The 27,946-nt window shown below is 38.7% G+C and overlaps 1 protein-coding gene across 1 annotated transcript; it reads right to left on the reverse strand.

Moving 5' to 3' along the window:
• Window positions 1–23,663, reverse strand: LOC148938934 (uncharacterized). The gene is made up of 3 exons (XM_089107431.1): window positions 23,505–23,663; window positions 20,030–20,113; window positions 1–154 (listed from the first exon to the last, which is right to left on the reverse strand). Exons 1-3 carry the CDS (start codon window positions 23,616–23,618, stop codon window positions 35–37), a joined length of 318 nt encoding a protein of 105 aa, XP_088963557.1. The 5' UTR covers window positions 23,619–23,663; the 3' UTR covers window positions 1–34.
• Window positions 23,664–27,946: the final 4,283 nt, after the last annotated feature.

Below are 27,946 nucleotides of genomic sequence, written 5' to 3' on the forward strand. Positions count from 1 at the left end.
TTGCATTTATTTATTTCCCCAAAACCCGTATTGACTACCTTGATCTTGAAACAACGATTTTTTGTCCAGCTGGTCTACTTCCATTAGTGAGTTTGTGTCCATATGCCACCGTTGTTGAGTTTGAGCGTAAGGAGACAGCATCAATTGGTTTTGACTGGAAATATAAGAAGAGATATTCTCTAGGTCAAGGCTCAAAGCTAACGGCCTAAATAAAACATATAGATTTTCAAGGTCACTCTGCCTGGTAAAGAAAAAAACTGTCAGGGAAGCGGCATAAAGTTGTAGAGATAAGAAGGACAAGGGAGTAGGAGAAGGAGAAGAAAACTGAGGGAAGAAGAGAGAAGTAAAACTGTATACGAGTGAAATATGAAAAGGGGGAAACTTTTAGGTAGGCAAATTGCAATGAATTACTGGAAGTATTTTTCTTCTTTTTTTTAATAGATTGAGATGGAGGAGGAGCGGTGGTCAGCAACCAGCTCGCGGTACCCCTGCTTATACTAATCTAAGCTGACCACTTTGTTCCAATTCGTTGGTTGGTCGGTGGGCTAGTAACCCGCCACCGTAAAAACTGATTACTCAAGAAACAGCAGCAGCTAGCCTCGGATTGACTTCTTCTTCTTCTGTGATGACGACTAATGCACGCCCCCGGACAGGATTCTTGAAAACGGCCGAGTGTTTTCGTATTGGATACTGGAATGTTAGAACAGTTAATCAAGAAATACAACCAGGAAAACTCAACAGTGTTATGAGAACCGTTGATAAGTTCCGTATTGACATAGCTGGAATTTCTGAGACCAGGCTTACTGGTTTCGGGACTTTGAAAACTGAGATTTACCACATCTTGTATTCCGGACTTGAGACTAGAAAAGAAGCAGGTGTCGCAAAAGTAATCGGGCCAAATAAATGCCTTGTGGACTGGGAACGAATTGGTGCGAGGATTCTTCGTGCCCGTTTCGCCCCTTCACAGGCCAAATTAACAGTTATTGTAATGTACGCCCCAACGAATGATGCCTGTGATCAAACCAAAGACGACTTTTATCGTGCGTTATCGAATGTTGTTGCAAAAACGCATCGTCATGATATTGTGACTGTGTGTGGGGACTTTAATGCTAAAGTTGGAGGTGATGCTTCTTATGCCCCAACTATCCTCGGTAAACATGGACTGGGGGAAATTAATGACAATGGTGTGCGACTAATCAATTTTTGTGCTACTCATGAACTTATCGTCGGCGCAACATGGTTTCCACATAAACAGTTTCACAAGTATACTTGGAACTCGCCTGATGGTGTAACACGAAATGAAATAGACCATATCCTAATTGCGAGGCGCAGGTGACGATGTCTAGAGGATGTTAGAACCTTCCGAGGTGCCGACTGCTATTCCGATCACCAACTTGTTGTTGCCAAGTTCCAGCTGAAACTAAAAACTGTGACAAAGCCCCAGCGGCCAGTGAAAACCTTCAATTTGAGGAAATTGCAGGACCCGAACGTATTGCAAAAGTATACTACTGCTTTGTCAAACAAGTTTTCCCTTCTAAGGGACGAAGTGTTGCTTGATAGTCAGTGGGAAAAAATTGCAGAAACCGTGTAAGAGGTCGCACAAGAAGTTGTGGGCTACAACAGGAAGAAGAAAGAAAGTTGAAAGCAAAGATGGCATTTTATTAACCCAGACTGATGACATAGTCCGACGCTGGAAAGAGCATTTTAGCGAGGTACTAAATCAGATGCCTCCCACAACTACTTTAAATATCCCTGAAGAACCACTGTTCGATCTCGGAATATGTTCCGGACCTCTCATGCTTAGTGAAGTCAAGGATGCCCTAAAGACTTTGAAAAACGGAAAGGCTGCAGGCAATGATGGCATATCACCAGAATTACTGAAGTACGGTAGAAACGCCCTAGCCGAACCCATATTTGAACTTCTTTCCCGTGTTTGGGATGAAGAAAAAGTCCCTAGTGAATGGTCGAAGGCAGTAATTGTAAGACTCTTCAAAAAGGGACAAAAGACTAAGTGTGATAATTGGAGAGGTATTGCTTTACAGTCTGTTGGCAGCAAAGTCCTGTGCCAAATAATTCTTAACAGGATTCAAAGTAAAGTGGAGAAAGTTCTGAGAGATGAGCAGCACGGATTCCGCCAGAATAGATCATGTTGTGACCTGATATTTAGCCTGAGAGTCCTGCTGGATAAATCCAATGAATGGCAAGTTTAGCTACTTATAGTATTTATAGATTTTCTCAAAGCCTTCGACTCGATACATCGCGGAACCATGTGGAAGATTTTAGTGCATTATGGAATTCCGACCAAAATTGTAAATATAATTAGAGCGCTATATCATGATATCATGTGCGCAGTAAAGACAGAGGGTGGCCTAACGGAGTGGTTTTCTGTTCAGTCAGGTGTAAGGCAGGGCTGCATTCTATCACCATTACTGTTTGCCATAGTGATAGATTTTGTTCTCCGTGGATGCAGTTTTAGTGGCGGTCTACAATTAAATCCACTGAGAGAACTCAATGATGGTGATTTTGCTGACGATGTTGCACATATTACCCACGACCCAGAAGATATGCAACGCAACATTAATGAACTCGTCGTATGGCAAATGCTGTCAGACTCTCCATAAATGCTAACAAGACCAAATCAATGTCAAATGCAGTCATACCTGACTTAGCCGAAGGACTTTTGGTTAACAACGAGGAAATTGAGGAAGTGAGAGAGTTCAAGTATCTCGGCAGCATTCTTACCCAAGATACCAATTCCGAAAGAGAAATACTGTGCCGAATAACATTGGCTGGGTCTGCTTTCAGCTACCTTAGAAATGTTTGGAGAAATAATAAATATTCCCAGAAGTTAAAGCTTAAAATTTATAATAGCAATGTGGTCAGTAGAGATGGGGGTCCGACTACCATCCCTCACCCCTGCTGCCACCTACAACTTTTTTTGCACACCAAATAAGGGCATAGAGTCATTAGTGAGAAAGATTGCGTAATGGGGTCAATGACCTCTTTCACCAGGTGTGTTTTTGGCACGCCCTCAGCGAATGTCAATGTTGTTGTTATTGTTTCCGAGGCAAAATGCCAAGGTCAATGTTGTTGTTGTTTTGAACAGAGTCATTAGGGAGAACACGTGGTTAATGGGGTCAATGTTGTTGTCGTTCGAAGAAAAGTTAATGACAATTCCTTCCTGTTCGAGGCAGATGTTATGATCCAGAAATAGTATTTGTTATTGTTATTCGAACCAGATGTTATGAGGTTCCGAGAAACAGTTAATGACACTTCCTTCTTGTTGTTGTTATTCGAGCCAGATGTTGTTGTCGTTCGAAGCAAAGTTAATGACATTTCCTTCCTGTTTGAGGCAGATGTTATGATCCGGAAATAGTATTTGTTATTGTTATTCGAGCCAGATGTTATGAGGTTCCGAGAAACAGTTAATGACATTTCCTTCCTGTTCGAGGCAGATGTTATGATCCAGAAATAGTATTTGTTGTTATTGCTCTAGGCAATGTTATGAGTTTCCCGGAATTTGGAACACCTATGCTGTCGACCTCAATTCACCTATCGTGAATCAATAATTCCCCTTAGAAACAACAAATTAATTTACCCTTTCTTGACAGATCAATCAATCAATAACATCCTCGGGCAGACTTAAAAAATTTTCGCATAAAAGCATTTCTCAAGGACTAGATCCAAAGTAATTAATTTCTTTCCCTCGGGACTAACTCCTTTGATCAAACTCCAAAAGATATTAATAACCAAAGGCCATGGAAACACTTAGGAACGAAACATCTTAGCAAGGAATTGTTTTAGCGCGCGAGAAGGTTTCATATTAATTTGAAATGCGTTAGCACAGATATGCCAATAACAAATGAACACGATAAATTTACGTTTAGTGATTATTTGGGCGAAACAGTTTTAGACAGGTTATGGAACTATTTCGGCGAAACAGATAGAGACATTTTAAAAGAAGATTTTTGAAGAGATTTTGGAGGAGGTTTTGAGTGTGGTCGTTATAATACACAAGTTTCATTTGAACAGTGTTGTGAGGTCCTCTAACCCAACCCCAAAGGGTTCCAATCCTCCTACCCCAACCCCGAAGGAAGCCCCCAATCCTCAAAGCCCCCCAAACCCCCAAAGGCCCTCCACCGGTCCCCCAAAGGCCCATCGAGTTCCCAAAAGGCCAACAGGGTTCCAAAGGCCCTCCACCGGTCCCCAAATGTCCCCCAGGCGCCCAACTGGCCCCCCGGACCCCCAAAGACCCTCCCCCTGGCCCCCAAAGGTCCACCGGCGCCCCCAAAGGCCCACCCAGACCCCCAAAGGCCATCCCCGGGCCCCCCAAAGGCCCATCGAGCTCCCAAAAGACCAACGGGGTCCCAAAGGCCCTCCACCGGCCCCCAACTTACCCCAAGCCCCTCCCCAGGTCCTCCAAGGGCCCCCCGGCTCCCCAAGGCCCAACGGGGGCCCAAAGGCCCGACCATGCCCCAAAGGCCCCCCAGGCACCCAAAGGCCCGCCCGGCGCCCCAAAGGCCTACCCAGACCCCCACATGCCATCCCCGGCCCCCCAAAGCCAATCCACCAGTCCCCCAAGGTCCCCCCGAGCTCCCCAAGGACCACCGACCCTCAAGGGACCCACAGACCCTCAAAGGCTCTCCCCGAGCACCCGTCTTTCGTTGATGTGTGTTGTCTGAAACCTATCATTTGGGATGTGTAGTTTGCTACTTCAGGCTTTTCTGAGCTAAGGTTTCCTAGTATTTCCTAGGTGAATGTTGTCTGAAACCAATAGTTTGGGATGAGTAGTTTGCTATTTCAGGCTTTTATGAGCTAGGTTTCTTAGCCTTTCGTTGGTGTGTGTTGAGTGAAACTTATGATTTGGGATATATATTTTGCTATTTTTGACTTTTCTGAGTTGGATTTCTTAGTCTTTCATAGGTGTGTGGTGTCTGAAACCTATGATTTGGGATGTGTAGTTTGCTATTTTCGACTTTTCTGAGCTGGATTTCTTAGCCTTTCATAGGTATGAGTTGTCAGAAAATTATGATTTGGGATGTATAGTTTGCTATTTCAGGCTTTTCTGAGCTAAGGTTTTCTAGTATCTCATAGGTGAATGTTGTCTGAAACCAATAGTTTGGGATGAATAGTTTGCTATTTTTGACTTTTCTGAGCTGGATTTCTTAGTCTTTCGTTGGTGTGTGTTGACTGAAACCGATGATTTGGGATATGTAGTTTGCTATTTTTGACTTTTCTGAGCTGGATTTCTTAGTCTTTCATAGGCGTGTGTTCTATGAAACCTATGATTTGGGATGGGATGGATTGCTACTTTTGACTTTTCTGAGCTGGATTTCATAGCCTTTCATATGTGTTTGTTGTCTGAAACATATAGTTTGGGATGTGTAGTTTGCTATTTTTGACTTTTCTGAGCTAGATTTCTTAGCCTATCATGTGTGTGTCCTTTCAGAAAATTATGATTTGGGAGGTGTAGTTTGCTTTTTGGAATTTTCAGAGGTAGGATTCTTAGTCACTCATAGGTGTTTGTTGTCTGAAACTTCGAGTTTGGGATGAGTAGTTGGCTATTTCAGACTTTTCTGAGCTAAGGTTTCTTAGTATTTCGTAGGTGAATGCTGTCTGAAACTTATGAGTTGGGATATGTAAATTACTATTTCGGGCTTTTCTGAGTTAGATTTCTTAGTCTTTCATAGGTGCGTGATGTCTGAAACCTATGATTTGGGCTATGTAATTTCCTTTTCTGACTTTTCATAACCAGATTTCTTAGTCTTTCGTAGGTGTGTGGTGTCTGAAACCTACGATTTGGGATGTGTGGGTTGCTATTTTTTGACTTTTCTGAGCTGGATTTCTTAGCCTTTCGTAGGCGTGTGTTGACTAAAACCTATGATTTGGGATGGTTAATTTGCTATTTTTGACTTTTCTGAGCTAGATTTCTTAGCCTTTCATAGGTGTGTCCTTTCAGAAAATTATGATTTGGGAGGTATAGTTTGCTATTTCGGACTTTTCATGAGCTAAGGATTCTCTAGTCATCTCATAGGTGTTTGTTGTCTGAAACTTCGATAGTTTGGGATGATGTAAGTTGGCTATTTCTGACTTTTCTGAGCTAAGGTTTCTTAGTATTTCGTAGGTGAATGCTGTCTGAAACTTATGATTTGGGATATGTAAATTACTACTTTCGGGCTTTTCTGAGTTGGATTTCTTAGTCTTTCATAGGTGTGTGATGTCTGAAACCTATGAGTTTGGGATGATGTAGTTTGCTATTTTCGACTTTTCTGAGCTAGGTTTCTTAGCCTTTCATAGGTATGTGTTGTCAGAAAATTATGATTTGGGATGTGTAGTTTGCTATTTCAGGCTTTTCAGAGCTAAGGTTTTCTAGTATTTCATAGGTGAATGTTGTCTGAAACTTCGGGTTTGGGATGAATAGTTGGCTATTTCAGACTTTTCTGAGCTAGGTTTCTTAGCCTTTCGTTGGTGTGTGTTGAGTGAAACTTATGATTTGGGATATGTAGTTTGCTATTTTTGACTTTTCTGAGTTGGATTTCTTAGTCTTTCCTAGGTGTGTGTTGACTGAAACCTATGATTTGGGATGTGTGGTTTGCTATTTTTGTCTTTTCTGAGCTAGATTTCTTAGCCATTCATAGGTGTGTGTTGACTGAAACTTATGATTTAGGATGGTATAGTTTGCTATTTTGAACTTTTCAGAGCTATGATTTCTTAGTCCTGTCATAGGTGTGTCGTTGTCTGAAACTTCTGAGTTTGGGAGGAATAGTTTCGCTATTTCAGGCTTTTCTGAGCTAGATTTCTTAGCCGGTCATACGTGAATGTTGTCTGAAACTTATGATTTGGGATATGTATATTACTATTTCGGGCTTTTCTGAGTGTGATTTCTTAGTCTTTCCTAGATGTGTGGTGTCTGAAACCTATGATTTGGGATGAGTGGATTGCTACTTTTGACTTTTCTGAGCTGAATTTCTTAGCCAGTCATAGGTGTTTGTTGTCTGAAACCTATAGTTTGGGATGACTAGTTTGCTATTTTTGACTTTTCTGAGCTAGGTTTCTTAACCGTTCATAGGTGAGTGATGTATGAAACCTAGGATTTGGGATATGTAAATTTCTATTTCGGGATTTTCTTATCTAGATTTCTTATTCTTTCATTGGTTTATGTTGTCTGAAACCCATGATTTGGGATGTTTGGGTTGCTATTTTTTTAATTTTCCGAGCTGGATTTCTTAGCCTTTCTTAGATGAGTGTTGTCTGAAACTTATGATTTCAGATGGTTAATTTGCTACTTCCGACTTTTATTAGCTAGGTTTCATAGCCTTTCATGGGTGTGTGTTGTCAGAAAATTACGATTTGGGAATGTGTAGTTTGCTATTTGAACTTTTCAGAGCTAGAATTCTTAGTCCATCATTGGTGTTTGTTGTCTGAAACCAATAGTTTGGGATGACTAGTTTGCTATTTCAGGCTTGTTCATTTTGAATTTCTGTCATGAAATGCAAGAGTTGGAAAATTAGGGTCTTAGTCCACCAGCCTGAATGGTGGAAATCCACTAGCTCAGTATTAGGGTCCCAGTCCACCAGCCTGAATAATGGAAATACACTAGCTCATTATTAGGGTCTTAGTCCACCAGCTTGAATGGTGGAAATACACTAACTCAATATTGGGGTCTCTGTCCACCAGCCCGAACGGTGGACATTCACTAGCTCAGAATTGGGGTCTTAGTCCACCAGCCTTAATGGTGAAAATTCACATTAGACGACACAAAAACTTATACACACACACAAAAACTTACACACACACACAAACTAACACATGCACACGAAAACTAACATGCACACAAAAACTTACATGCACACAAAAACTTACACACACACACACACACACACACAAAACTTACACACACACACACAAACACGAAAACTCACACACACACACCAAATCTTACACTCACACAAAAACTTACACACACACGCACACAAAAGATTAAAAAATAAAACAAAAAAAAACTCAAAAACGCAATAAAAAAAACTTACACACACACACACACACACACACACAAACTTACAAACAAAAACACGAACAAATAAACACACACGCAAAAACATAAATTCACAAAAACATACACACAAAAAAAAAAACACACAAAAACATACAAAAGAACGATAAAAATAACAATAAAAAAATAAATAAAATTATCAAAAAATATTACACACACACACACACACAAAACTTACAAACAGACACACACGAAAACTCACACACACACACGTCAAAACTTACACACACACAAAAACTTACACACACACACACACATACACAAAAACTTACACAATAACACAAAAAAACTGACACACACACACCCACAAAAACTTACACACACACACACACACCCAAAACTTACACACACACACACGAAAACTTACACACACACGCCAAAACTTACACACACATAAAAAATTACACTATCACAATAAAAAATACACACAGACAATCTAAACATTAAACTAAAACTTAAAAAATTACACACACACACACACACACAAACTTTCACACACACACACAAAAACTTACACACACACACACACACAAAAACTTACAAATGAACACGAAAACTAATATGCACACACAAACATACAAGCACACAAAAACTTACACACACATACACACAAAACTTACACACACACACACACACACACGAAAACAAACACACACACGCAAAAAATTACACACAAAATCAAAAAAGAAAACACACACACACACACACAAAAACTTACAAATGAACACAAAAAACTCACACACACACGCACAAAAACTTACACACACACACACACACACACAAACTGACACACACACCCACGAAAAATTACACACACACACACCAAAAATTACACACACAAAAACTTACACACACACACACACACACACACACACAAACTAACACACACACAAACAAAAAACAAATAAACACACGCAACCAAACTTACACAAACACACAAAAACAAATAAACACACACAAACGAAAAATAACACACACACGCCAAAACTAGCACACACACACAAAAACTTACACACACACACACACACACACACACACAAAACTTACACATGCACACTAAAACTTACACGCACACAAAAAATTATACACACACACACACACACGTAAACATACACACACACTACAAAAAATACACACACAAAATAGTAGGCCAACAAAAACTTACACACACACACACACAAAAACTAAAACACTAAATAGCACAATTACACACACACACACACAAAAACTTACACACACACACACACACACACACACACACAAACTAACACACACACACGAAAACTAACACACACACACAATAAAACACACAAGCACACAAACTAACACACACAAAAAAAATAACACACACACACAAAAACTTACACACACACACACACTAAAACTTATGCACACACACGAAAACTACCATATCACAGTTACATTGTCTTAATTTTTCAAATTTCATTTTGAATTTCTATCGTGAAATGCAAGAGTTGGAATATTTCAGTAGTGACTTGCTGTGCTCTACCTTCTCAAAGTTACATTCTCTTGATTTTTTGAAGTTCATTTTGAATTTCGGTCATGAAATGCAAGAGTTGGAAAATTGGGGTCTTAGTCCACCAGCTCAGTATTGGGGACCCAGTCCACCAGCCTGAATGGTGGAAATTCACTAGCTCAGACTTTGGGTCATAGTCCACCAGCCTGAATGGTGGAAATCCACTCGCTCAATATTGTGGTCTCAGTCCACCAGCCAGAATGGTGGACCTTCACTAGCTCAGAATTAGGATCACAGTCCACCAGCCTGATTAGTGGAAATTCACTAGCTCAGAATTGGGGTCTTAGTCCACCAGCCTGAATGGTTGAAATTCACATTAGACGAGGTTACGGGCACGCATACACACAGAGAGAGACGACTAACACACAGGGACAACACACACACACAGAGACGACACCTAACCTTGTCCGGCGATTCTGGTTAGGTTAGGTTAGGTTAGATTAAGTTAGGTTAGGTTAAGTTAGGTTAGGTTAGCCCATGTACGCTTCACTTTGTTGATCTTAGGTTAGGTAATAGTCATGAAAAATGTTAGGTGTATTATTAGGTTAGGTTAGGTTATTTTAAGTGAGGGGGTTTTAATTGTTTTGATACTATTTCAGCCTACGGTCTCACGCTAAATTCGACGAACATAGCCTAACCCAACTTAACCCAACCAATTTAAAACCAACCGAATCTAAACGAATAATACACCTAACATGTTGCATGTCTCTCACCTAACCTAAGCTAACCTAAGTGAAGCGTACGTGGGCTAACCTAACCTAACTTAACCTAACCTAACTTAATCTAGCCTAACCTAACCTAACCATACTCGCCGGAAAAGGTTAGGTGTCGTCTCTTTGTGTGTGTGTTGTCCCTGTGTGTTAGTCGTCTCTCTCTGTGTGTGTGTGCGCACGTAACCTCGTCTAATGTGAATTTCAACCATTCAGGCTGGTGGACTAAGACCCCAATTCTGAGCTAGTGAATTTCCACCATTCAGGCTGGTGGACTATGACCCAAATTCTGAGCTAGTAAATTTCCACCATTCAGGCAGGTGGACTGAGTCCACACTTGTGATATAGTGGATTTTCACTATTCAGGCTGGTGTACTATGACCCTAATTCTGAGCTATTGAATTTCCACCTTTCAGGCTGGTGGACTTGGTCCAAAATACTGATCTGGTGGACTAATACACCAATTTTCCAACTCTTGCATTTCATGACAGAAATTCAAAAAGAACTTCGAAAAATCAAGAGAATGTAACTATGAGAAGGTAAAGCACAGCAAGTTACTACTGAAATATTCCAACTCTTGCATTTCACGATAGAAATTCAAAATGAAATTTGAAAAATTAAGACAATGTAACTGTGATATGGTAGTTTTCGTGTGTGTGCATAAGTTTTCGTATGTGTGTGTGTGTTAGTTTTTGTGAGTTTGGGTAAATTTTTTTTTGTGTGTATGTTGTAGTACGTGGGGGTAATAGTTTGTGTGAACGAAAGTGTTAGTGATTTTGCTTATGTTTGTTTTTGTGTGTTTGTGTGTGTGTGTGTGTAAGTTTTTGTGTGTGTGTGTGAAATTTTTTTTGCGTTGGTGTAAGTTTTTGTGTGTGTGTGTGTGTTTTTGTGTGTCTAAGTCTTGTGTGTGTGTCTTGACGTGTGTGTGTAAGTTTTCGTGTGTGTGTGTGTATAAGTTTTGTGTGCATGTAAGTTTTCGTGTGCATGTGTAAGTTTGTGTGTGTGTGTGTGTGTGTTTGTGTGTGTGTGCGTGTTTCGTGTGTGTGTGTGTTCGTGTGTGTGTGTGTGTTTGTGTGTGTGTGTGTGTCTTATGTGTGTGTGTAAGTTTTGTGTGTGTGTGTGTGTGTGTGTGTGTGTGTGTGTGTGTGTGTGTGTGTGTGTTTGTGTGTGTAAGTTTTGTGTGTGTGTGTGTTCTGTGTGTGTGTGTGAAGTTTGTGTGTGTGTGTGTGTGTGTGTTTTGTGCGTGTGTGTGTGAGTCTTTCAGTGTCCATGTGTGTTTGTGTGTGTGTGTGTGTGTGTGTAAGTCTTTGTGTGTGTAAGCCTCGCGTGTGTGTGTGAGTTCTCGTGTGTGTGTGTGTGTGTGTGTGTGTGTGTGTGTGTGTGTGTAAGTTCCTGTGTGCATGTAAGTTTTTGTGTGCATGTAAGTTTTCGTGTGCATGTGTGTGTTTTTTTGTTTGTGTTTTTTTTTTTTTTTTTGTTTTTTTGTTTTTTTAAGTTTGTGTGTGTGTGTGTAAGTTTTTGCGTGTGTGCGTGAGTTTTCGTGTGTGTGTGTGTAAGTGTTCGTTTGCTTGTGTATGTTTTTGTGTGTGTAAGTTTTTGCGTGTGTGTGTCTGTGTGTGTGTTTAAGTGTGTGTGTGTGTGTGTGTGTAAGTTTTTGTGTGTGTGTGTGTGTGAGTTTTTGTGTTCATGTGTGTGTGTGTGTGTGTGTGTGTGTGTGTGTAAGTTTTTGTGTGTGTGTAAGTTTTGCGTGTGTGTGTGTGAGTTTTTGTGTGTTTGTGTGTGTAAGTTTTGTGTGTGTGTGTGTGTAAGTTTTTGTGAGCTTGTTAGTTTTATTTTTCTTTTAATATATCTCTTTCCTTATTATTTTTTTTTGTTTTTTTTTTTGTGTGTGTGAGTTTTGGTGTGTGTGAGTTTTGCGTGTGTGTGTTTTTTTTCGTGTGTGTGTGTTTTAGTTTGTGTATGTGTGTGTGTGTGTGTGTGTAATTTTTTGTGCTTGTGTGTGTGTGTTTTTTTTGTGTTCATGTTTTAGTTTTTGTGTGCGTGTGTGTGTAATTTTGTGTGTGTGTGTATGTTTTGGTGTGTGTGTGTGAGTTTTAATGTGTTTTTGTGTGTGTGTAAGTTTTGTGTGTTTGTGTGTGTGTGTGTAAGTTTTTGTGTGCATGTAAGTTTTTGTGTGCATGTAAGTTTTCGTGTGCATGTGTAAGTTTGTGTGTGTGTGTAAGTTTTTGTGTGTGTGTAAGTTTTTGTGTCGTCTAATGTGAATTTCAACCATTAAGGCTGGTGGGCAAGACCCTAATTCTGAGCTAGTGGATTTCCACCGTTCAGGCTGGTGGACTGGGACCCTAATACTGAGCTAGTGGATTTCCACCATTCAGGCTGGTGAACTGTGTCCCCAATTCTGAGCTAGTGAATTTCCACTTTTCAGGCTGGTGGATTGTGACCCCAATACTGGGCTAGTGGATTTCCACCATTCGGGCTGGTGGACTAAGACCCTAATTTTCCAACTCTTGTATTTCATGACAGAAATTCAAAATGAAAAAGCCTGAAATAGCAAATTAGTCATCCCAAACTATTGGTTTCAGACAACAAAAACCAATGATGGACTAAGAATTCTAGCTCTGAAAATTTCAAATAGCAAACTACACATCCCAAATCGTAATTTTCTGACAACACACACCTATGAAAGGCTATGAAACCTAGCTAATAAAAGCCGGAAATAGCAAATTAACCATCTCAAATCATAAGTTTCAGACAGCACTCACCTATGAACGGCTAAGAAATCCAGCTCTCAAAAGTCAAAAAATAGCAACCCACACATCCCAAATCATAGGTTTCAGACAACACATACCTATGAAAGACTATAAAATCTAGCTTAGAAAAGCCCGAAATAGTAATTTACATATCCCAAATCCTAGGTTTCAGACAACACTCACCTAAGAACGGCTAAGAAACCTAGCTCTCAAAAGTCAAAAATAGCAAACTAGTCATCCCAAACTATAGGTTTGAGACAACAAACCCCTATGAAAGGCTAAGAACTTCAGCTCAGAAAAGTCAAAAGTAGCAATCCACCCATCCCAAATCATAGGTTTCAGACAACACACACCTAGGAAAGACTAAGAAATCCCACTCAGAAAAGCCCGAAATAGTAATTTATATATCCCAAATCATAGGTTTCAGACATCATTCACCTATGAACGGCTAAGAAATCCAGCTCGGAAAAGTCCTGAAATAGCGAAACTATTCATCCCAAACTCAGAAGTTTCAGACAAGGACACGCCTATGAAAGGACTAAGAAATCATAGCTCAGAAAAGTTCAAAATAGCAAATTATACCATCCCAAATCATAGGTTTCAGTCAACACACACCTATGAATGGCTAAGAAATCCTAGCTCAGAAAAGACAAAAATAGCAAACTACACATCCCAAATCATAGGTTTCAGTCACCACACACCTACGAAAGACTAAGAAATCCGGTTATGAAAAGTCAGAAAGGGAAATTACATAGCCCAAATCATAGGTTTCAGACATCACGCACCTATGAAAGACTAAGAAATCTAACTCAGAAAAGCCCGAAATAGTAATCTACATATCCCAAATCATAAGTTTCAGACAACACTCACCTACGAAATACTAAGAAACCTTAGCTCAGAAAAGCCTGAAATAGCCAACTACTCATCCCAAACTCGAAGTTTCAGACAACAAACACCTATGAAGTGACTAGAGAATCCTAGCTCAGAAAAGCCTGAAATAGCAAACTACACATCCCAAATCATAATTTTCTGACAACACATACCTAAGAACGGCTAAGAAACCTAGCTCAGAAAAGTCAAAAATAGCAAACTAGTCATCCCAAACTATAGGTTTCAGACATCACACACATATGAAAGACTAAGAAATCCAACTCAGAAAAGCCCGAAATAGTAATTTACATATCCCATATCACAAGTTTCAGACAGCATTCACCTACGAAATACTAAGAAATCCTAGCTCAGAAAAGTCTGAAATAGCCAACTTACATCATCCCAAACTATCGAAGTTTCAGACAACAAACACCTATGAGATGACTAGAGAATCCTAGCTCAGAAAAGCCTGAAATAGCAAACTATACATCCCAAATCATAATTTTCTGAAAGGACACACATATGAAAGGCTAAGAAATCTAGCTCAGAAAAGTCAAAAATAGCAAATTAACCATCCCAAATCATAGGTTTCAGTCAACACACACCTACGAATGGCTAAGAAATCCTGATCAGAAAAGTCAAAAAATAGCAACCCACACATCCCAAATCATAGGTTTCAGACACCACACACCTACGAAAGACTAAGAAATCCGGTTATGAAAAGTCAGAAAGGGAAATTACATAGCCCAAATCATAGGTTTCAGACATCACGCACCTATGAAATACTAAGAAATCTAACTCAGAAAAGCCCGAAATAGTAATTTACAAATCCCAAATCATAAGTTTCAGACAGCATTCACCTACGAAATACTAAGAAACCTTAGCTCAGAAAAGTCTGAAATAGCCAACTACTCATCCCAAACTCGAAGTTTCAGACAACAAACACCTATGAGTGACTAAGAATCCTAGCTCTGAAAAGTCCAAAAAGCAAACTACACCTCCCAAATCATAATTTTCTGAAAGGACACACATATGATAGGCTAAGAAATCTAGCTCAAAAAAGTCAAAAATAGCAAACTAGTCATCCCAAACTATAGGTTTCAGACAACAAACACCTATGAAAGGCTAAGAAATCTAGCTCAGAAAAGTCAAAAGTAGCAATCCACCCATCCCAAATCATAGGTTTCATAGAACACACGCCTATGAAAGACTAAGAAATCCAGCTCAGAAAAATCAAAAATAGCAAACTACATATCCCAAATCATCGGTTTCAGTCAACACACACCAACGAAAAACTAAGAAATCCAACTCAGAAAAGTCAAAAATAGTAAACGATTCATCCCAAACTATTGGTTTCAGACAACTTTCACCTATGAGATACTAGAAAACCTTAGCTCAGAAAAGCCTGAAATAGCAAACTATACATCCCACATCATAATTTTCTGACAACTCATAACTATAAAAGGATAAGAAATCCAGCTCAGAAAAGTCGAAAATAGCAAACTACACATCCCAAATCATTGGTTTCAGACACAACACAACTATGAAAGACTAAGAAATCCAGCTCAGAAAAGTCAAAAATAACAAACTACATATCTCAAATCATCAGTTTCACTCAACACACACCAACGAAAGGCTAAGAAACCTAGCTCATAAAAGCCTGAAATAGCAAACTACTGACCCCAAACTATTGGTTTCAGACAACATTCACCTAGGAAATACTAGGAAACCTTAGCTCAGAAAAGCCTGAAGTAGCAAACTACACATCCCAAATCAGAGGTTTCAGACAACACACATCAACGAAAGACGGGTGCTCGGGGAGAGCCTTTGAGGGTCTGTGGGTCCCTTGAGGGTCGGTGGGCCGTGGGGCGCGCGGGGGGACGGTGGGGGACCGGTGGAGGGGCTTGGGGGGGCCGGGGAGGGCATGGGGGGGGTGGGGGAGGCCTGGGGGGCGCTGGGAGGGCCTTGGGGGGCCGGGGGGGCCTTTGGGGCACGGTAGGGCCTTTGGGACCCCTTTGGTCCTTTGGGTGCCGGGGGGACCTTTGCGGACCAGGGGAAGGCCTTTGGGGCAGTTGGGGATCGGTGGAGGGCCTTTGGGACCCCGTTGGTCCTTTGGGAGCTCGATGGGCCTTTGGGGGGCCCGGGGATGGCCTTTGGGGGTCTGGGTGGGCCTTTGGGGGCGCCGGTGGACCTTTGGGGGCCAGGGGAGGGTCTTTGGGGGTCACAGGGAGGGCCAGTTGGGGGCCTGGGGGACATTTGGGGACCGGTGGAGGACCTTGGAACCCTGTTGGCCTTTTGGGAACTCGATGGGCCTTTGGGGGACCGGTGGAGGGCCTTTGGGGTTTGGGGGCTTTGAGGATTGGGGGCTTCCTTCGGGGTTGGGGTAGGAGGATTGGAACCCTTTGGGGTTGGGTTAGAGGACCTCACAACACTGTTCAAATGAAACTTGTGTATTATAACGACCACACTCAAAACCTCCTCCAAAATCTCTTCAAAAATCTTCTTTTAAAATGTCTCTATCTGTTTCGCCGAAATAGTTACATAACCTGTCTAAAACGGTTTCGCCCAAATAATCACTAAACGTAAATTCAGCGTGTTCCTTTGTTATTGGCATCTCTGTGCTAACACATTTCAAATTAATAGGAAACCTTCTCGCGCGCTAAAACAATTCATCGCTAAGATGTTTCTTGCCTAATTGTTTCCATGGCCTTGGGTTATTAATATCCTTTGGAGTTCGACCATAAGAGTTGTTCCCGAGGCCAAGACATTAATGATTTGGATCTATTCCTGGAGAAATGTTTCTAGGCGGAAATTTTTAAAGTCTGACAGATGATGTCATTGATTGATTGATCTGTCAAGAAAGGGAAAATTAATTTGTTGTTTCTAAGGGGAATTATTGATTCACGATAGGTGAATTGAGGTCGACAGCACAGGTGTTCCAAATTCCGGGAAACTCATAACATTGCCTAGAGCAATAACAACAAATACTATTTCTGGATCATAACATCTGCCTCGAACAGGAAGGAAATGTCATTAACTGTTTCTCGGAACCTCATAACATCTGGCTCGAATAACAATAACAAATACTATTTCCGGATCATAACATCTGCCTCGAACAGGAAGGAAGTGTCATTAACTTTGCTTCGAACGACAACAACATATGGCTCGAATAACAACAACAAGAAGGAAGTGTCATTGACTGTTTCTCGGAACCTCATAACATCTGGTTCGAATAACAATAACAAATACTATTTCTGGATCATAACATCTGCCTCGAACAGGAAGGAAGTGTCATTAACTTTGCTTCGAACGACAACAACATTGACCCCATTAACCACGTGTTCTTCCTAATGACTCTGTTCAAAACAACAACAACATTGACCTTGGCATTTTGCCTCGGAAACAATAACAACAACATTGACATTCGCTGAGGACGTGCCAAAAACACACCTGGTGAAAGAGGTCATTGACCCGATTACGCAATCTTTCTCCCTAATGACTCTATGCCCTTATTTGGGCTGCAAAAAAAGTAGTAGGTGGCAGCAGGGGTGAGGGATCGGAGTCGGACCCCCCTCTCTACTGTGGTCTCTGTCCTTACGTACGGCTGCGAAACTTGGAGCATCACTGCTCAGCTAGAAACGACGACTCCAGGCATTCGACAATAATTGCCTAAGGTCTATCCTAAATATACATTGGACGGACCTCATTAGAAAGCGGCGATGGATGTATTGGGGGCATATGGTGCGAATGGGGGAAGGAAGGCTGCCGCACGACGCATGGTGTTGGACCCCCCCTCCCGGTCTCTGCAAATCAGGGAGACCGAAAATGACCCTTGGCAGGTCGCTAATGAAGGAGGCGAAGCTGGCAAGGTCCTCGTTGGAGGAGCTATGGTTGAAGGCTCAGGACAGGTCGTCGTGGCGAACCACTGTTGCTGCCTTATGCGACCCCAGGCGTAGGAGGACCTAAGTCTAAGTAAGTATATATATATATATATATATATATATATATATATATATATATATATATATATATATATAGACATATATATATATACATGAAATTAATTGGGATAAATTTAACCACTAGCCCAACTTGAATGCCACTAAAGCAACGAAGGCGAGTTATAAGTGTTGAGAGAATCCTGTGATAGAATAAATCCCTTCTTAAATTCCTGTATGTCTGGAGAAAAAAGGCCCTGGTGATTGGTGTACATCAATAATTTATTTAAGGATGATCTAATAAATCACTCTGTTTGGAAGTATTTTGAAACAGTCACAACCATAGTCTAAGCAAACTTATCTAAGTCAAGTTAAATTCATACTAGCCTAAACCTGATAGCTTTAGTCGAAAACCCTAAAAAAATAGTCATCTAAGCATTGTTGCAGACAAGGTGGGCACATTGGGATAAAACAGACCATAAGGATGTTGTTAAAATATATTTTTTTAATCGTAAGTAATGCGATTATGATAAAACACGGACCAAATTCTTGCATGTTTTACCTTCTTTACTTAGAAATCCTATTTGCTCTTCTTTTTGGCATTTTTTTCGTCAATTTACTCATAAATAGCAAAAGCCTACCCTAAAACCTGACCTAGTACAAAGATGATTTGGGCACAAATTGAGTCTTTCATAATTTTCCGAATGGCTATTTCTTATTTTAAGAAAATAGAGGCCATAGCTGAAAAACTAAGCCTTTTCGAAAAATTGCCGTTTCCTAAAATTGCCAATTCATGCACTAAAAGGATCATAGCTAGAAAAATCAGGCTAGACAGTTTTTAAGGATTTTTACAACCAACGATACAAAAAATTTAGAAGGAATCCACCAAATATTTCCCCTTCTAGATTTTGGAAAAATACTTTTTTTGGTATTTTCATTCAAAAATACTTTTTATTGTGTGCTCATTGAAAAAAAATCGATTGAAGATACTATTTCCCTCAAGACCCCCCCCCCCTTCACCCTATCCTAGATTTTGAGAAGTATCTCTTTTGTTATTTTCATTTTAAAATTTTTCTTGTGTGTTTTCAATGAAAATTAGTGGATTGAGGATTGCAATTCCCCTCTAGATTCCCACCTCCTCCTAGATTGATAAAAATATATTTTTTGGAATATTTTTATTCAAAATATCTCGTTTGGATTTTCATTGCAAATAAATCGTTTAATGATTGCCATTCCTACCTACCCTCCCTTCTAGATTAAAAACAAAACTTTTTCGGTAATTTCGTTCAAAAAGACTCTTTTTGTATTTTCATTGAAAACAAATTGATTGACGAGTTTTTGATTACTTTTACCAACCAACGATGAAAGACTTTGAAAAGAACACTGAATATTCCAACCCATGTGTTGATAACACTGGTCAGCAGCGACAGGGAGAATAACATAGTTCGAGAAATCATTTTTTGCCACGTTTGACCGCTAACTTTTATCTACTCAAAGCAATTCTTCCTTGCAGAGGCCTCAAATTATTTTGGGTCTAGGAGTTAAAACCGTTGGAACGATGGAATTTACACAGTACACTTAGTTCTAAAAGCACCTTATATTTTGGAGAGCTGGCTAGGGTAAGCTGGAAATTACAAAATATTCTAAGAGAAAGAAATATACAGAAAGACTAGTAAGAGTCTCCCTGAAATTGACTAGTGATCTCTCCCTGACATTGATTCAAAGGACTTATCTAGGAAAACTGGAAAAACATTACCATAGTAATAAGTTTTCCAAATATGGAACATTTAATCTCTAAATACTATTCCCAGAAACAAGAAACAGGCCATTCTTATTGACGTTTCTGATTATTTTGTCTTATTGCTTCTATTTATTGTCGTAGTTTGTGAAGGAAAGTCAAAATCCCCGATTTTTGGAAACTTTGAATTGCAGCGATATCTATAAAATTCAACTACAATTTGTCAATTTAGGAGTTACAATTTTCTTTGGGCTTTCAGGATTTCAAAGCTGTTTTTTGGGCAGGGGAAGGGGAGTTAGGGTGCTTACAAGTATAATTTCTAAATTCTGCTTGTCTGAGCTTTTGGTCTTTCGAAATTTCAAGCTATAACAGTTAAGGTTCGAAAAACTTAGTATTCTGAATAAAAAAAAAACATTTAGGAAGGTTTACTTACTTCTTGCGAGAATGAACGTCCAACAAAGTCAAACGTATCAAAGTCGTAGTCTGGTGTCGACAAGTCTTCGAGGTAATCATCAGCCTGAAAAATAAAAGATCTATAAAAATGAATAAATAAAATAAAATAAAATTTAAAATAAAATATAAAAAATGAAAGATAAAATAAAATTTCAATGACTAAAATGTCTTGTTTTAATGTCTTGATCAACTATCAAACTGAGAAACTTCAAAGAACCTACTATAACCGATTCTTCAAAAGCCAAACATACCTATATATCTGAAACATACCGATTAAAGTCTTTGTAATATGGCAAAACTTCGGGTTTTTTTCTGGGAGATTCTTTTGCGTCTGAGCTAAATATCCTTGCCGATTTGTTTCAAGGTTATCTAGACTGCTCAGACAAAAAACAAGAAAAAAAGGGGATGCATTCTAAACCTAAATAAAGTTCATCCAAAATTATTTTGAAGACAGAAAGCAGTAATAATAGCGTGTTTCTAGGATCCGATAGAAAATTACTGCAAGTTGAACCACCAATCGTGATTCAGCAAACCTTTATAAATCTATCACCATTAATTTATACCATTAACATAAATTCATAACCAATATAAAAATTGCTGGAGAAAAATTCACTAACGAAAAGAATCATTAAGAGTGGACTTGCTGATGGATTAAAAGCATAGGATAAAAAAATTTGAAGAATGACAAATAAAACCTACAAGTTTCTCATTTAAGTCTCAGCAAATATAAATCATCTCAATGATGCTGAATAATCGACCGTTTTTTGACTTATAAAGGTTCATTTTCCATCGTAAATTCTTTTAAACTGCAAATGCTACGCAAAAAAACACACACTAACGTTATTTTAAAAGTCAAAGTATTCAAAAATATCTATATCCTAAATTTTTGAAAAGTCATTCTTACACCAATGCTTGATTAGTAGGTTTCTCTCACAGAATTATTAGCCGAATGAGTACCAGATGGTGTGGAAAATGGATTGCAATATGCGAAATGGTAAACAGCCATCAACAGCCAGATTTTCAGGGATATCCTCCCTCAGTAGATCATTCCAAATGGAGTTACAGTGTCAAATGGAGTATAGCGTGTGGTGAAGTCTCTGACTTCACCACACCAGGAATAAATAAAAGCACATTCAGAATTCCGTGACATCAAAGTAGAGCTGCGCTATGTTGTCCAGCGAGGTGAAAACTATTGCACAAAGTAAAAGATAAATTCAAACCTGGAAATCAAATCTTTTCCAAGGCATTTTAGCCTTTTTCATAACGTTAATCACACATGAGATGTGAGACTGGAAAGATGTGACAAGATATCTAAGAGTGACAATTTATCTTTGGATTGGTGTATTGATAGGAAAAAACTTGACAAAGATACCATTTAAAATAATTTGAGAGATAATATCAGTGATCGACATATGTTTGTTTAATAAAGTTGACTTTGGTCCTTCAACATGAATTGCTTAGTAGTAAAGTAAAGATGTTTTAAGCCTATTAAGTGCTCTCAAGTGTTTCCAGGTATTCATCAATAGTTCCAAGAAAAAAAAGTTACCAGGTTGAAAAATTAAACTAAACTGACCGCGGTTACCTAAAAATTTTTTATGCCAAATTTTGTGGCTTTGGCTACAAATTAGAGGCAGCTGCAGGTTGCAGCCAGTCACAGATCCATGCCTAGGAAACAAAGCATTGAACCAACAAATCTATTGCTTATGGGTTATGGGTGAAGGGGCAATAAAACGATTTATATGGTAAATATCCCTCTCCGGGGGAGAATTAATTTCATAATTTATAAACCTTAATAAGTCAAATTTTTGTAATTTTGGCTTCAAACTGGAGGCAGCTGTGGGTTGAACCCTGTTATAGATCCATGCCTAGGAAACAAAGCATTGAACCAACAAATTTATTGTTTATGGATTAAGGGTGAAGGGATAATAAAAAGATTTATATGGTAAATATCCCTCTCCGGGGGAGAATGAATTTCATAATTTATCAATGTAACTTTAATAAGTCCAATTTTTGTAATTTTGGCTACAAACTGGAGGCAGTTGTGGCGTGTGACATACCTATATCAAACAAATTAAGCTTTGAACGAAAAAAATCACTCTTTACGTGTGTATCTGTTATGGGCGAAGGGATAATAAAATGATTTATGTGGTAAAAATCCTACTCAAAGGACAATGGCAGATTAAAATACCGAGTGGTAATCTCGTAAAAATGTAACATATTTGGAATCAACAAGATAAGCGAAGTATTTTTTCATGAAACGTTTGTAAAATACTTCAATGAAATTCTGTTGGAAATAAAGGGTTAAAGTAGTTGGGAGGATATATTTAGGGACGCATATATCTACCTTAATAAGTAATAAGATGTAACTTTGATATACGAAAAACAAACCCTTATAATATGTTATAGTTTTTGAAAATTTGACGAATTTGGCCCTAAAATGCCAATCCTTCCATTTTAACCAATAAAACCTTGTAAACTGTGACCTCGAAACCTTCTGAAAGCTAAATCTTTTGCTAGTAAAATGTGTATACGGTGTACATGTACGATGTACTTGTACGGTGGACACTAAATTTGTCTACTCGTATGATATACAACCATAAAGAAAAAAAACGAGTGGCTTATCGAAAATACTGTGCTGCATCTCATAAGAAATCGTGTTTTTAGGCAAAAAATTTCACTGGCTGTGAATAGCTTCATTTTCTTCATTGTTTTTTTTTGTTTCGCCTAAAATGTAACTTCTGTTGTTTTTTCTTTTTTCGTTTCGCCTAAAAGTAACTTTTGTGTTTTTTTTCGTTTTTCATAAAATACAACTTTTGTTTTTTTTTGTTGTTGTTTTTTTCTTTTCGACTAACATGCAACTTCTTTTTTTTTTTTTTTTTTTTTTTTTGCCTAAAATGCAACTTCTGTGTTTGTTTTTTTTTCTTTTTCGTTTGACCTTTAGGCAGCTTCTTTATGCAACATAGGGAAGCTCTGGATTTGAGAAAGTTTCAAGATATACTATGATCACAGATAAAAACAAAAGTGTGCACAACTACACGGCCAATAATACATCCGTGCCTAATTTGGCAACCAAGTTGTTTCCACTTCAATTTTCCGCCTTTATAGTACAAGTGTTACAAAAATATCGTGGAAGAACACACACCATTTATAAATACTGTTTTGATGAACAGGCGTGAGTATGGTGTGGCTCGGGCCAATTTTTGGCCCGGGTAGATCAGGCCGGTTTGGCCTCGGGCATATTTTCAAATCTGTACAATCTATGTGACTTTACATAGATTCGAGACGACTGCCACAGTAAACTCTGAAAACTTGCATTTATGTTTCACGTTTTTTGTTTACAAACGTTTTGAAAGCTCAAAGGACCAAAGCGCAATATTTCAAAACAATGAAATAAATAAATAATAACTTGGTGATTACTGACTGTAGCATAACTGCTTCATGGATGTTTTACTTACCTCTTGGTCAGAAACATCAGTTGCTGACTGGGGTGAAGGCTTGGAATCAGATCCTCTTCTAGTTTCCATATTTCGCAGAAGCATAACATCTTTCATTTGAGGAGGAGATATCATTTTCGAATGTACCACGTGGTATAAGGTAGGGTTTTCTAATGGTGAGCTTGTCTGCAACAAACACATTTATTGCTTTAGGTAGCAGAACTTTAATTAGCTATATTCTCTAAGATTACCTGGTTGCCGCTTATTGTATTTTCAATAGAACAATACCATAGTCCTATTGCAGTACCATATGCAGTGAGGCAGAGTTGACAGCACACGTTTTGCTTAGAACTATATTTAGCTCTTTCACGCTTTAGAAAAGTCCCCTTTCCAAATAGATCTTTAAAATGTTAAATAAAAGATTTGGTTTGATGCGTCTCTTACTTTGACCCAAGCCTACCGTAACATTTCACTTACTATAAGCCAGCCCTGCAGGACTGATTACGCATCAGTACCCATCCTTTTACGGTATTAATTAAAAAAAGTTTTTCCACAAAATAAATATTTCAAAAAAAAGTAAAGAACTCCATTAAACCAAATATGAGCAAAAATAAAATCAAATAATCTACCAAGCGTGAAACTACCACAAATCAGCATCGATAAATAAATGAAACCAAACGAACAGAAATTACAAAAAATAACCGAGTCAAACTCAAAACGAGCAGAAATTAACATGAGTAGGGCTCAAAACCCCTATGTCTTCCCAAGGCCAGAACATAATTTGCACTTTACTGGAAAAATATAAATGTTTTTACTTTTACAGCTTTAATAAATCAAATAATATTAACATTTTGATTAATAAATATCAGTATATGTATATTAAACTAACAATGCACATTCCATTTGTATTTTTTTTCAGTAATAATTATGTTCTGGCCTTGGGAAGGCATAGGGGTTTTGAGCCCTACTCGTGTTAATTTCTGCTAGTTTTGAGTTCGACTCGGTTATTTATTGTAATTTCTCTTCGTTCTGGGTTTCATTTATTTATCGATGCTGATTTGTGGTAGTTTCACGTTTGGTAGATTATTTGATTTTATTTTTGCTCATTTTTGGTTTAATGGAGTTCTTTACTTTTTTTTGAAATATTTATTTTGTGGAAGAACTTTTTTTAATTAATACCGTAAAAGGATGGGTACTGATGCGTAATCAGTCCTGCAGGGCTGGCTTATAGTAAGTGAAATGTTACGGTAGGCTTGGGTCAAAGTAAGAGACGCATCAAACCAAATCTTTTATTTAACATTTTAAAGATCTATTTGGAAAGGGGACTTTTCCTCCCCGTATAAAATTTTACCTGGAATCCCCCCCCCCTCGGAAACTTCCCTCCCAAAGGAAGATTCTCCCAATGGAAATCCACCCCAAGCACAAAATTCCTCCCGCCCGAAAAAGTTTGTATACTTCCCAATAACAAATACTACACGTAAACTATGGGCAAATTTCATAACTTACTGGCCCCTCCCCACAGACTGTGGGGTCATTTTACCCCTAAAGACATAGTTATTTGAACTTTCAACTATACTGAACAAAATGGCAACCTAAAAATTTTTATCAGATAACTTTGGGAAATAAATGGGGGTGGGTGGGGGGCAGTTGCCCTCCAATCTTTTTTGTCACTTAAAAAGGCGCTATAAATTTTATTTTTAGTTTAAATGCGCGCTCTACCAATCTTCTAGGACCATTATTTCAATACGATCACCCCTGGGAAGATTTGTGGTAGTTTCACGCTTGGTGGACTATTTGATTTTATTTTTCCTCATTTTTGATTCAATGGAGTTCTTTACTTTACTTTGAAAAAACTTATTTTGTGGAAAAGTTTTTTTTAACTAATTTCTGTTCGTTTTATATTGACATAGTCTTTTCAGGGAAAAAGAAAATAATACTTTAAACCTTTTTGTTCTTTTAAGACTTTATAGTTAGGCCTGCCATTTGTATGCTGGAGTAAAATTTTCGGCAATTTTTAACAACATACACCCTTTTAAAAATCCTTTCACAAATAATAGTGTTTAATTTAGTTTCATACCTCTTCTAGTTGGCCTGAAATAGAAAACTTGATACCATTCGCAAAAAATCTGTTTACTTTCTTTGATAGCTTCGATACACTCACGCTATTTTGATTTGGCTAAATTTTAAGAGCTGATGTAGCCCCGAAAGTTTGAATATAATACCCTCAGTCGTTCTTGGGATACTGCTGAGATGCCTAATTGAGAATTAGCATTAACATAGTGCATTTTGATTTAATCTTAAGGCAACATTTAGATTTTAAACATAATGGGCAAACCGGAGGGTGGGCGTGGGAGGGGGACTAGTTGCCCTCCCATCACTTTCGACTATTAAAAAGGGCATTAGCCCTTTCTATTTTCAATCGAATGAGCCCTTTTCGAATTTCCTAAGACAACTCCTTCGATACGAAGTGCCCTGGTCTAAACAAAAAAAAACAAAAACAATAATAATAGTAATAATACAGTGTACCCACATCGATCTTAATTATAAAAATGTCAAGCCTTTCAATCACTTTCGACTATTAAAAAGAGCACTAGCCCTTTCAAATTCCAATCGAATGAGCCCTTTTTGAAGTTTCTATGACATTGCTAACTATAGAAACCTATAACTCTTGCCCTGAGGGCTGGGGGGGGGGGGTTGTCATCCTCAAAGATCTAATTTCCAGAACTTTCAACTGCGCTGAAAAAAAATTACTATTTCAAAATTTTGATTGGATGCGTTTGGGGAAATGGTGAGCGTGAGAGGGGGGTTACTTGCCATCCTATCACTTTCAACTATTAAAAAGGGCACTAGCCGTTTCAATTTCCAATCGAATGATTCTTTTTTGAAGTTTCTACGACAACACTTTCTATAAAATAAAACCTTATATCCCCCCAGGGCATAAGTTACAACCCTTGCCCTGAAGGCTGTGGGGGGAGTGTCATCATCAAGAACATAATTTCCAGACTTTTTAGCTACGTCGAACAACATGACTATCTCAAAATTTTGATTGGATGTGTTTGGGGAAAAGGTGGGTGTGGGAGGGGTGTTAGTTATCCTGCAATTACTTTCGACTATTAAAAAGGGCACAAGCCCTTGTAATTTCCAATTGAATGAGCCCTTTTTGAAGGTTCTACAACATCGTTATCTATAAAAAAAGCCTTTATGTGCCCCCAGGGCATAACTTACGACCCTTGTCCCTAGGGCTCTGAGGGGCTTATCATCCTCAAAGGCGTAATTTCTAAAACTTTTAACTACGTTGAACAAAACGGCTTTCTAAAAATTTTGATTGGATGTGTTTGGGGGAAAGGTGGGCGTGAGAGGGGGGTTAGTTGCCCTCAAATCACTTTTGACTATTAAAAAGGACACTAGCCCTTTTAATTTCCAATCGATAGAGCCCTTTTTCAAGTTTCTACGACAAAGCTTTCAATAAAAAACCTTATATGTCCCCTGGGCATTACTTACGGTCATTACCCTAAGGGCTGTGGGGGGAATGTCATCCTCTTAGATATAATTTCCGGACCTTTCAACTACTTTGAACATAATGGCTATCTTAAAATTTTGATTGGATATGTTTGGATAAATAGTGGGAATGGAAGGGGTGTTAATTACCTTCCAATCACTTTTGACTATTAAAAAGGGCACTAGCCATTTCAATTTCCAATCAAATGAGCCCTTTTTGAAGTTTCTACGACAACGCTTTCAATAAAAAAAACCTGATGTGCCCCCAGGGAATAACTTACAACCCTTGCCCTGAGGGCTTTGGGGGGGGGATGTCATCCTTAAAGACCTAATTTCTAGAACTTTCAACTACGCTGAACAAAATGGCTTTATCAAAACTTTGATTGGATGTGATGGGTCAGAAGGTGGGCGTGAGAGGAGGGTTAGTTGCCCTCGAATCACTTTCGACTATTAAAAATGGCACTAGCCCTTTGAATTTCCAATCGAACGAGCCTTTTTTGAAGTTTCTACGACAACGTTTTCTATAAAGCTTATATGCCCCCAGGGCATAACTTACAACCCTTGTCCTGAGGGAAATGGGGGAGTGTCCTCCTCAAGAACATAATTTATATTTGGAAATCAACTACGCTGAACAAAATGGCTATCTCAAAATTTTGATTGGATGTGTTTGGGGAAATGTTGGGCGCGGAAGGAGTGTTAGTTGCCTTTCAATCACTTTCGACTATTAAAAAGGGCACAAGCCATTCCAATTTCCAATCGAATGAGCCCTTTCCGAAGTTTCTACGACAACTCCTTTGATACGAAGTACCCTGGTATGGAAACCAAAAAAAAAAAAAAAATAATAATACATTATGCCAACATCGTTTTTACTTAGGCACCGTTATTGCGCTGCCTATGATTAAATAAAAAAGGTGCAAGTGTTTTCAGCTGAAAGTAAGGAGCAACATCTAAACTTACGAAGAGAA

The sequence above is a fragment of the Artemia sp. Qi Xiang Cuo genome, unplaced genomic scaffold (assembly GCF_049724085.1).
Source record: "Artemia sp. Qi Xiang Cuo unplaced genomic scaffold, ASM4972408v1 HiC_scaffold_28, whole genome shotgun sequence".
NCBI classification, from domain to species: domain Eukaryota; kingdom Metazoa; phylum Arthropoda; class Branchiopoda; order Anostraca; family Artemiidae; genus Artemia; species Artemia sp. Qi Xiang Cuo.

Bases quoted from the DNA above. Each gene is read 5' to 3' on its own strand.
- LOC148938934 (XM_089107431.1), bottom strand. From the start codon at position 23,618: ATGATATCTCCTCCTCAAATGAAAGATGTTATGCTTCTGCGAAATATG. The intron at 20,114-23,504 runs GTAAGTAAAACA...TTTATTTTTCAG, and splicing joins CTGATGTTTCTGACCAAGAG to GCTGATGATTACCTCGAAGA. The intron at 155-20,029 runs GTAAGTAAACCT...TTATATTTCCAG, and splicing joins GACGTTCATTCTCGCAAGAA to TCAAAACCAATTGATGCTGT.